The sequence below is a fragment of the Mustela lutreola genome, chromosome 6, assembly GCF_030435805.1.
Source record: "Mustela lutreola isolate mMusLut2 chromosome 6, mMusLut2.pri, whole genome shotgun sequence".
NCBI lineage: Eukaryota > Metazoa > Chordata > Mammalia > Carnivora > Mustelidae > Mustela > Mustela lutreola.
This window is the reverse complement of record NC_081295.1, coordinates 122,900,720-122,911,561: the sequence shown is the minus strand read 5'-3', so window position 1 is coordinate 122,911,561 and position 10,842 is coordinate 122,900,720. Positions and strand designations below refer to the sequence as shown.

General features: G+C 60.7%; 1 protein-coding gene across 7 annotated transcripts in view; it reads right to left on the bottom strand.

Annotated features, from left to right (window-relative positions):
* Positions 1-7: 7 nt before the first annotated feature.
* The window catches only part of TNXB (tenascin XB), a 55,879-nt gene continuing 45,044 nt past the window's right edge, over positions 8-10,842 (bottom strand). For 5 of the 7 annotated variants that reach the window (XM_059178824.1, XM_059178826.1, XM_059178828.1 and 2 more), the window contains 19 exons: positions 10,310-10,642; positions 8,698-9,015; positions 7,961-8,311; positions 7,072-7,359; positions 6,411-6,686; positions 4,887-5,174; positions 3,814-4,137; positions 3,176-3,511; positions 2,775-2,897; positions 2,530-2,673; positions 2,249-2,368; positions 2,005-2,148; positions 1,779-1,909; positions 1,521-1,653; positions 1,274-1,425; positions 1,084-1,180; positions 828-989; positions 585-748; positions 8-300 (listed from right to left, as the gene is read on the bottom strand). In XM_059178824.1, the coding sequence (XP_059034807.1) occupies positions 196-300; positions 585-748; positions 828-989; positions 1,084-1,180; positions 1,274-1,425; positions 1,521-1,653; positions 1,779-1,909; positions 2,005-2,148; positions 2,249-2,368; positions 2,530-2,673; positions 2,775-2,897; positions 3,176-3,511; positions 3,814-4,137; positions 4,887-5,174; positions 6,411-6,686; positions 7,072-7,359; positions 7,961-8,311; positions 8,698-9,015; positions 10,310-10,642 (3,989 nt within the window). In that variant the 3' untranslated portion in view covers positions 8-195. The remainder of the gene's footprint in view (positions 301-584; positions 749-827; positions 990-1,083; positions 1,181-1,273; positions 1,426-1,520; positions 1,654-1,778; positions 1,910-2,004; positions 2,149-2,248; positions 2,369-2,529; positions 2,674-2,774; positions 2,898-3,175; positions 3,512-3,813; positions 4,138-4,886; positions 5,175-6,410; positions 6,687-7,071; positions 7,360-7,960; positions 8,312-8,697; positions 9,016-10,309; positions 10,643-10,842) is intronic. The other 2 variants (XM_059178825.1, XM_059178830.1) reach the window with 2 other exon arrangements.

The following is a 10,842-nucleotide window of genomic DNA, read 5'->3' as shown; positions in this document are numbered from 1 at the left end:
ACACGCCTCGGTTTCTCCTTTTATTATTCCCGTACAAACCCCTGCCCTCCCCCCTGTAAACATGGTGCTGTGAGATCGCAGATGGAGAAGGCTCCCTCTGGTGGCTGGGTGGTGACTGTGGCCCCTGGCTCTTCTCTCAGCGCGACCCCTCAGTGCTCGGCAGTCATTCTGCGGCGCTGGAGAGGCGAGCAGCTGTCAGCCTCTCTGGGCCGCTGGGGGCCGGTAGCTTCTTGGTCTCAGCTTCATTTCCGTGAAGGGCACAGAGAACTCAAAGCCCTTCCAGTAGTACCAGCTCACCCCCTGGGAGAGGAGATGTCGACACAGAGTCAAAGGCACACATCCCCTCTGCTCTCACCCCTGCCCCTCTGGGGAGACGGTTCCCAGAAAGCAGCTACCCTACTGCCTCCCCCACTCCAAGATCCTTGACTGCCAAGGCCCAGAGGCTTCATCTGAGCTGGACCTTTACGTCCAATAAATCTCCCTCAAGATGCCTTGGTGAGATTGGCATTATTATCCCACTTCACAGGTGAGGGCCCGAGCCTGCCCTCACAGCCCAGGAGGGCCCCCCACTCCCGGCCCCTCACCTGGTGGTCCACAGTGCTCCCGTAGAGCCCGTTGAGGTTGGCATAGTGGCAGTTCTTATACCACCAGGCCCCGCGGTACGAGACGGCGCAGGATATGAGCAGGTTGTTGGGGTCTCGATCCCGGGCAGAAAAGACGCTGCCACTGTGGTAGCTCATGGAGTCGCCTGGCCAGGTGTGAGAGGAACAGTGAGGGCCGCCCTGGCCTCTGTGCCAGCCTGCCCCGCTCCCAGGCCCAGGCCTGACCTGCTGTGCCATGGTAGCCGTCTAGATGAAGGCGGTAGTAGTCTGCGGCTGAGTCCACCCGGAAAGAGTCATACTGTGCGAACACGGCCTCGTCCCCGGCCCGCAGGTCCACGCGCATGGAGTAGTCACCCGCTGCTGTCAGGCTGTGCAGGGCCTCATTGCCTGTGGGGAGGGAGGGACAGTGCTCTCATCAGGGTCCTGGTGTCCACGGGGTTGCTGTCCCTTCCCTGGCCCTGGAGTCCTGTGGGGCACTGACCCAGCCAGAACTCCCCGGAGATGTTGCCAAAGCCGTGGGCGTAGTCCTCCCAGTCCCTCCAGAAGTCTGTCTGTCCATCCATGCGGCGCTGGAACACCTGAGAAGCAGGCAGAGGCACCATTGGCCTATGGTTTCCTGGCAAAGCAGCCCCTTCCCCAGGCAGACCCCCAGGCTTCCATGTTCCACCCACCAGCCAGCCACCCCCATCGGTCTCCATGTCACAGAACACATCCAGGGGCCGCTCGCGGTTCCCATTCAGGAAGATGGTGGTGGCCCTCGAAGAGCTGGCTCCGTTCTGCATCTCTTCCCCACAGTCCCGAGGAAAGGGGATTGGAAGTCCACCTGCAGAGAGGAGAATGAGGGGCTGGTCCTTTTGCTAAACCCCAGACCCCTGCTGCCTGCTCAGCCCCTGGCCATAGGTCCCAGGGCCCAAATACCAGTGGTGAAGGAGGTGGACACCGGCGGTGTGAGGCTCTCGCCCCACATAGCCCGGAGCCACACGCTGTAGGGGGTGGAGGGAAAGAGCCCCAGCAGCCGGTGCGAGGTGACCCCTCCTGGGAGCAGGATCTCCTGTGGACAGACAAGGAGCAGGTCAGGGGACAGGGAGCCCCGCTGGGAGGGCCAGAGGATGGGGCAGCACCTCCTGGAATGGAAGCTGGGAGGGGAGTTGGCCAGTGAGGGAGGGATGGGGGCACCTGGGTCTGTTCACCGGGGGTGTTGAAACTGAGCAGGTAGCCAGTCGGCAGGACTTGGGGTTCAGTCCAAGTGAGCAGGGCTGTGCGTGGGGTCACTTCCTTGGCCTCCAAGTCCTGGGGGGCCTCTAGCCCTGCGAGGGGAAAGTGGGAAAAGAAAATGAAGACGAGGCCCATCCTAGCTCCTTTGAACCTCCCCTGCCCTGCTGTGCACAGCTCCAAGCCGCACCTGTAGTGAAGGTGACACTGGCGGGGGCGGTGAGATTGGGGCCCCGAAGACCACGCACGGTCGCCGTGTAGTTGGTATGGAGCTCGAGGCCACTCAGAGGGTACTCCACAGCACTGCCGGGGGCCGAGCCCTGTAGTGAGGGGGCTGGCAGTGGGCTGCGCATCAGCATCTGCCCCCTTTGTGCCCTGCCAGACCCCTCTCCCCTCCCCGAACAAGTTCCCTCAGAGGCCTCAGCCCTGCTCACCCCCTGAGGCTGTGACCCGGACTTTGTACTTGTCCACAGGGGTCTGGGGGGCCTTCCAGTGCAGCAGAGCGGATCCCTCTGTCAAGTTTAGCGCTCGGAGCTGGGTGGGGCCGTCAGGAACTGGGAGAAGGGAGAGGGCTCAGAGCTGTCCCCTGCCCCCCCCCTCCAACCCCCACCTTTCCGAGCTCCATTGGCCCCTGGTCCACAGTCGGAGCCTCTCACACCTTCCCCCTCCCCATTCATTCTCCCCCTACCTCCCGCTGGGGCCTAATCCACCTTACCTGTGGTGAGGAAGCCTGTGAGAGGCTCACTCTCCTCAAAGCCACGGACAGAGACCACGGTCACCTCATAGTGAGAGCCTGGGATCAGCCCCTCGAGTTTCTGGGTCTGTGCTCGGCCATCCACCTGCACACTCTGTGGTTCTCCTGAAAACACACTGGCCTCAGGGGTTTGCCCTGGGAAGTGAGCAGAGTGAATAGAGCAGGAGAGATGAGGGCAAATGAGGACATGGGCAAAAGGGTGTCACCTCCATCTGCCAGCTGGTAGGAAACTTTGAAACTGTCCACTCTGGATGCTGGAGGTATCCAGCTGACCTGGGCCGAGGTTTCCCCGATTTCGCTGAACTGGAGGTCACGGGGGCTTTCCAGAACTGCAGATAGGGTGTGTCGAGACGGCAGTAAGGGCACACGGCAGCAAGGCTCCTGACCCAGGATCCCCACCCCTGCCTCTTCCGGGTGTCCAGTGGCTCCAGCCCTGCTCACCTACCCCTTTCCTCTAGACCCAGGAGAGAATGTCTCTGTAGACTCCTCCAGCCCCCACCACCCGCCAAGCACCGCCCCAGATGGCTGAGACACGAGGTTCCGCCCTATGAAGTACAGACCCCTTACTTCAGGGCAGCACAGGAAGGTGACCCCTGCAGGGCCTTACCTGGGCTGAGGGTGCGGGCTGTGCCCTGGATGCTGTCGGCCTTATGGGGCCCCCGCAGCCCATACAATGTCAGGCTGTACAGGGTCCCTGGGTGCAGGTCCCGGAGCACAGCTGAGCGCCGTGACCCTGGCACTGTCAGCTCCCGCTGCTGCAGGGGACGTGGGTGCGGCTCCAGGGTACTTGGCGATGGGACTCCGAAGCGGAGCAGGAAGGAGTCAAAGGCCTCTGAGGGGGCCTCCCAGTTGAGCCGCAGGGAACTGGTGGTCACATCGGTCACGGACAGCTGGGACAGGCGGGGCCCTGTCTCCCCGGGGGTCAGGCCAGCAGGAGCAGGCCCTGCACAGAGTAGGTGGGGGACAGAAGCACACAGCCTCGGTGGCCTGGGGTGGGGCTCTGGCTCTGGGCCCACCCTGAGTTTGTCATCCGTGAATGGAGCTAATGAGGGGCAAGCGCTCCAGGTGGGACCCGTAGTGAGCATGTGTATGTAGAGTGGGGGCTGTCAGCACACCTTTCCCCGCTTTGCAGAGCCCTCCTCGCGTTCTGCCGCTACAGTCACCGTGCCAGGGCACCCCATCAGCCTTGCCAGTCCCAGACCAAATGTGGGGAGGACTCGGTGGAGGGCCCTGGCCTGGTCATACCTGTGGTGCCCTCAGCGGAGACAGGCCCCAGGCGCTTCCCTTCGTGGAGGCCGTAGAGGAAGAACGTGTAGGAGGTGCTGGGCTCTAGGCCTGACACTTGCACCTTGTTCTGGTTGCCGTCCATGAGCAAGGCCTGGGGCTGCCCATCTGTGTCCTGATACTGGACCACGAAGGAGTCAAAGGGGCCCTGGGCCACACTCCACGAGAGGCGCAGGGAGTCTGGGGTTATGTCGCTCACTGCCAGTGTCTGCAGCTGGGGCCCTGAAGGGGGCTCAGGAGCCTCTGTGGTGGGGTGCCAGGGGCCTGGTGTGTCCACTCCCGGGGCTGTGTGGGAGAAGCCCAAGGGAGAAGTTGAGCAGGGGTGGTGGTGGTGGTGACCGAGGCTCTTTGGCCATTTTCCTTTTCATGAACCTGTCATTCCCTGCGGTGGCACTGAGTCCAGCTACCGCTGGGCTCCTGTGAGTGCCAGCACTGTGGCCCCATCACCCCTCTGCTGTGTCGAGTCCTGCCCTTGCTTCCCCTTCTCCACTTTCGCAGCCTCTCGCGCCGCCCCCCGCAAAAGTGTGTGTGCAGCCTGCCACCGCCCCCCCACCCCGGGTGCCTGAGCTTCTGATCACTCCTTGAGCTCGGGCACATGGCCTCTGCAGAAGAGCTGAGGACAGAGAAGGGCCCGAGTGCTGCATCCCGCTGAGCTGAGCGGGGTGTCGGCATGTCCCAGGGAGGAGCCCACTCTGTCAGTGCCTCTCGGCTATGTCCTTCTCCAGTTATTTTCCACTTGAGAGAAAAGGCTCCTGACTCATTCACGGGAGGGGGTTTGCCTCTGTCCAGTAAGAGCTGCCTCAGGAGAGGGACTACGGGGAACAGCTGTCAGCATGGGGCGGCGGGGGGGGGGGGGTGTTGGGAGGCTGGGGGCCGTTGCCAGGGCCTTTCCTGCGCCTGCCCTGCGCCCACCTCCACAGACTCCGTGGCTACGTCTGGGCTGGCCCCACCGCACTTCCCTCCCTCCCGAGCTCTGTGCAGGCCTCCTTATCCCCCAGGCCCACTCCTGCTACTCACTTCGACCTTCCACTCACCTGTTACTCCCAGAACAGAGAGGGGGCCCTGGCGCTGTCCCCCGTGGAGCCCATACAGCAGAAACTTGTATTTCCTGCCAGGCTCCAGACCCTCTATGGTGACTTCCCGCTGGTCTTTGGCTGCAGGCACTGCCTGGGGCTGCCCAGCTGGGTCCCTATACTGGACCACAAAGGAATCAAACGTGCCCTGGGCCACCGTCCATGAGAGGCGCAGGGAGTCTGGGGTCCCATCTGTCACTGTCAGCTCCCCGAGGCAGGGTGGGCGCTGCCGCTCCTTCTCCAGGGTAGCTGTGGAGAGAGCGCGAGGAGAAACTCCGTCAAGAGCTACTTCTACCGCAGCCCTGGCGCCTTCGGGGAGGCACGAGGCTCTAGGAGAGGATCCCTGCAGTGTGGCTTCGATCTACCCAAAGGAAGGACAGCCAGAAGCTCCATCTCTCTTCGGGAGGCCACTGCCCTCACTCCTTCCTGCCCCCACTCCCTCCCTGCTGTGACCAAGGTGCAGTAAATGCATAAAAGATCACCTTGTGACATAGGGCCCCTGGGGGGGTAGAAAAGGGCCTTAGTTTCTCCCTGGCCCCCCTGAGCAGGGATGGGGCCAGAGCCCAGAAAGGCTCCCAGAGTGTATCTGGGTTTCAGGGAGACACCCCTAAACGTTAAGAGCTGGGCTGGCAGCCAGCCAAGCTGATGGGCTCCCAGAGCTTGGCCATGACCTCCCCCTCCCTTGCTATCAGCCTGGGTCGTCCTTCTACCCAGTTGCCCAGCCTTGCACTACTAGTCCTGGACCAGGGCAGTGGGGCGGGGCAGCACTGGGAGAATGGAGGGCAGAATGCAGAAGAGGCTGCCCCAGTGGGGATGGGTGCTGGCTGATAGGATCAGAGAAGCCTATATCCACTCCCCACAATGGGGGGTAGGGAAGAGAATTAGGCAGTCTCAGGGTACCAGGCCCCAAGTGACCATGTGCTCCATCCCCATCTGGCCAGGATGACTCACGGTCCTGGGAGTAGGGTAAGGGTCAGTGACCCACCTCCACCCTTTCCTCAGGGGGCTGAGTAATGGGCACAATGACACCAGATTTTTCCATAGTCTTTCTGCAGCCAAACCCTTCCATATTTTCCACCTCCTGCCTCAGCTGGGACAGAGGCAAGAGGATGGGAACATTTACGGAGTGCCAATCCATATTTATTATGCCTACGCAGGTACAGAAACTGCGATTCAAGGGAAGGAAGTGGCTGTCCGTGGCCACACCACCAGCAATTGTAATTTGAACACAGGTCTACCTGGCTCCAAAGACTGGATTCTTTTTATGACATCAGCAGTCAGCGAATGAAGGGAATAATGTCTATAACATGCTTAGGAAAGTGTCTAGCACATGACCGAGACTCAGTAAATATTTGTTTTTGCTGCGGCAAAGGCTGAAGGTAGGAGAATAAAGGCCAGAGGCATGGATAGGTCTGTGGGGGCTTGGCTCTGGGGGCACAAGAGAAGGCAGTTCTAGAAAAGGTGGGGTGCAGTGTGAGGGCTCACCTGTGGTACCATCGGCAGAGATGGGGCCCAGGCGCTTCCTGCCTGCCAGCCCGTAGAGCAGGAACTTGTACTTCCGGCCAGGCTCCAGGCCGGGGATGGTGACCTCGCGCTGGTCTGTGGCCACGGGCACCACGCGAGGCTGCCCGTCCCTGTCTTTGTATTGGACCACGAAGGAGTCGAATTCACCTTCAGGGACGGTCCAGGAGAGGGTCATGGCGTCTGGGGTCACGTATGTCACTGTCAGCTCCCCGAGACGGGGAGATTTCATGTCTGAGACTGGAAAAGAGAGAGAGGTGTATGGAGAGTGACAGAAATGGTGACAGGCTGGCAGAGCTTCCCCAGGGTGCAAGGGCTCTGGGAGCTGGTTCTGGGAGCTGGGAGGGGGTGGCTAGGCCACATGGCAGGAAGTGGGACAGCAGAGGGATGAAAAGATGAGCCAGGGAAGAAAGCAGCGTCTCTCAGGATGGAGGAAGAGGAGGGAGAAGGATGAGAAGGGTAAGGGGGGTGCTCTGGACCTAGGAAATAAGCAGGTCCACAGGCCCTGAGGTCTGGAGTGTGGAGCACAGCAACAGGAAATTCTGACTGTCAGCACAAGGGGGCGAAAGCGCACTCAGGAGGCTCTAGTGCCAAAGACGGCCTCCAGCCTCCAGCCCTCACTCACTTGTCTTTGCCTCTGCAGACACTGGGCCAAGGCGTTTCCCATCCCGGAGGCCAAAGAGCAGGAACTTGTACTTGCGGGCTGGGTCCAGGCCCGAAACTGTGATCTCATGGAGGTGTCCGCCCACAGGCATCACCTGGGGCTGTCCCTGCGCATCCTTGTACTGGACAAGGAAGGAGTCGAAGAGACCCTGGGCCACTGACCATGAGAGGCTCACTGTATCGGAGGTCACAGCTGCTACAGCCAGCTCCCCCAGGCGGGGTGCTACAGGGGGCTCTGTGGGTAGGGAGCCTGGAACAGAGCAGAGGAGGCTGAGGGGCCAAAGGAAGGACCCTTCAAGAGAGAGGGAGTGCTTTCCCCAGGCTATGCAATAAACATTTTGTAGCAAGCTCTTCTAACGTGTTTAATGTGTCCCAGGCATGGCTGTAAGCAGCTCACACAGTGGCACACGTATCCTCACACAACATACGAAGGAGATGCCATTACCATTAGCATCCCCATTCTGCGTGGATTTGAGGCACAGAGAAGTTAAGAAATGTTCATGAATTCATACAATCACTTCGTCTAGAGCAGGAATCAAACCAGAGAATCTGGTCCTGCAGCTGCATTCTGAGTCAGTAAAATACTCCCGAAGCCTAAGGAGGCCATATATGAAGAATGAAGAAAGATCAAGAAGACAAGTACAATTTATGAAGCACAGGGTATACTCCAACAGACGGAGAACGCCGTCTCCACCATCCTCACTCAACTAAGGGATGACGCAGGATCATTAGTGTCATAAGAGAAAGGAGAGGAACTTAAGGGACCATCTCTGAGGTGCTGAGATCCAAACGGCGGGGAACAAGAGAAAATGGAAGGAGACCTTGGGGACAGGGTCCCCGCCCACACTCACCAGTGATGCCCACAGTGGACACGGGGCCCTGGCGCTGCCCCCTGTGCATGCCGTACAGGTGCATCTTGTACCTGCGCCCTGGCTCCAGGCCCCCAACAGTGACCCCGTTCTCGTCACCCCTGACGTGCACCACCTGGGGCCGCCCGTCCCCGTCCTTGTACTGGACAGTGAAGGAGTCGAAGTGGCCCTGGGGGACGGTCCAGGAGAGGCTCAACGAGTCTGGGGAGGATCCTGTCACCGTCAGTTCCCCCAGGAGGGGCTCCTCGGGGGGCTCCGGGGCCTCCGTGCTGGGTTCTGTGGGGCTGGGCGTCTCCTCCACCTCAGAGAGCGTTGGGGTCTCTTCCTCTGCAGCTGAGAAGGACAGACAAAGAGCAGGTGAGGCAGAAGCCCCAGGAGAGGGCCTCAGGTCTTGGGAGAAGGATGGAGAAGCTGTGACCACGGTCGAGGGCCCCCAAATTCAGCTCAGTGAAGCCCATCCTTGGGGCTGGGTGGGCTCACTCTCCTGACATCTCACAAACATGCCTGGGAGCCTAGGCAGCAGGGGCACAGCTCCCAGAGGCCCCTCTCTGCACGGGAGGAACCCTCTGTCCTCAGGGAGCCCCCAGGGAAGGAGGGAGGCACAAAGGGCCCCATGGCTCAGCCTCAAGCATGGGGGCCTCCTGCACCCAGTCACCCATCAACTGAGAGAGGGAGATCCTCACACTGGCCCTGCCCTGGGGCTTCCACCATCCACTCACCTGTCATCCCAATGACAGAGACTGGGCCCACACGCTGGCCACCGTGGGAGCCATACAGGTTCATCTTGTACTTGTGGTCTGGCTGCAGGCCTGACACGGTGACCCCCTCCTCATACCCCGGGACGCGCACCGCCTTGGGCTGCCCGTCCCCGTTCTTGTACTGCACCAGGAAGTGGTCAAACTGGCCCTCGGGGACGGTCCAGGAGAGGTGCAGGGAGTCGGAGGTGGCGTCGGTCACGGCCAGCTCCCCCAGGCGGGGCTTGGTGGGAGGCTCGGGAGCCATGGTGGATGAGGCTTCAGTGGTCACAGCTTCATTTTCTGGAAGTGGACAGAGACATACAGAGACGGGTGAGGACATGCAAGTCAGCACGGCAGTGGGTGTCTTACAAAATAGGATAATGAGGAGCAGAGTGTCACCTTCCCAGTCCATTAATGCCAGCCTGCTCGGCCGCTTACCCTCATCTTACCCCTACGCACACCCCGCGCCCTCTCCTGCTCTCTCCGGCACCCACCTCCCCACACTCTGTGTCTTGAGCCTCCCTCCACTGGGGTCCCCTTCCCATCTCACTCCCCTTGGTTCCTGTCTTTGCTCCCAAACAGCTCAGAACTCCCTTCCCCAACCAGAAACCTGGAGTCTTCCTGGCTCGGTTCCTATCCCCAGCGGCCATCACACTCAGAGTCCAACTAAGGTCGTCCTGGGTTCCCCACCTCTGCAGCCCCACTAGCCAGGCCTGGGTTCCACCCCAGCCCCATCGCCTCTCACCGGGGTCACCGTGTCCCTCCTGGGCTCCCTGACTCCCCCCAATCCGTTCCTCACAGGGGCCTCCTAGGACGAGCCTTTCACAGTACATCTGACGGTGTCGGCCTTGACTTCACCGTGCAACAGCCCCCTCTACCGCGGGACAGGCCCCTGAGCTGCTTCTACTGCTCTACCCCCATCTCAAGACTCTGGTGTCAGTTGTCTCGTGGACACCTGCGGGCGGACTGGCTTAGGCTTGCTGCCCAGTCTTGGCCTGGCCCCGGACCTTCCCGTCATAGGCATATGCCCCTTTGCCTGATTGCTGGTTCACGGCCTGTCTCCCCATGCCCAGGAGCCCCATTACGATAAGAACTTATCTCTCTGCCACGATCAGCTTCACCCCAGGGAACTCCCACAGTGCTTGGCTCAGGCCACTCAGTCTTGTTGGGGCATGGGAAGCAGAGGTCTGACAGCACCCAAACCATGAGGCCTGGACATGTTTCGATCAGGACACTACATCCAGAGCCCCCTCTGGCTTGTCCCCCAGCCTCCAGTGAACTACAGGGAGGCAGAGTCTCCAGGAGGAATCAGGGATGTCTGGACAGCTCTCTCCAACAGACTCTGGGAAAGCGTCCCGTTCCTTTGTCCTGAGGAGCTTTGCTACTAAAGGTGTGGTTCTCGGACCAGCAGCACCAGCACCATGTCAGGGACGTAGAATCTCTGGCCCCTGCCCCAGCCTGTGGCACCTGAACAGGCCCTTTACAGAGATCCCCAGGCCACATGATGTGCAAAAGAGACATGCTGCCTAGAGTATATGTTTTCATGCCCATGGTCCTGTAGGGTCAGCTTCCCTAGGGTCCCGCGAGCACTCACCAGTGACGCCCATGGTGGACACGGGGCCCTGGCGCTGGCCCCTGTGTAGGCCATACAGGTGCATCTTGTACCTCCGCCCTGGCTCTAGGCCCCCGACGGTGACGTTGTTCTCATCACCCCTGATGCGCACCACCTGGGGCTGCCCATCCCCGTCCTTGTACTGGACAGTGAAGGAGTCGAAGTGGCCCTGGGGGACGGTCCAGGAGAGGCTCAGCGAGTCTGGGGAGGATCCTGTCACTGTCAGCTCCCCCAGGAGGGGCTCCTCGGTGGGCTCCGGGGCCTCTGTGCTGTGTTCCTTGGGGCTGTGCGTCTCCTCCACAAAGTCCTGTGGGGCTGAGAGAAGACATGGGGATGGAGGCTTAGTTGTCAGCTCTGCCACTCATGGGGGTAGGATGACAAAGAGCTGCAGTCCCTGTGAAGCTGTCAAGGAGCGCCTGGGGGTTAGCGGGCTGGCAACTCCTGCTGATGCTGAGGCAGTCCCCGTTCCCCTCACGCACTGACTGGCCAGCACCGTAAATGTTCAGAAGGTAATT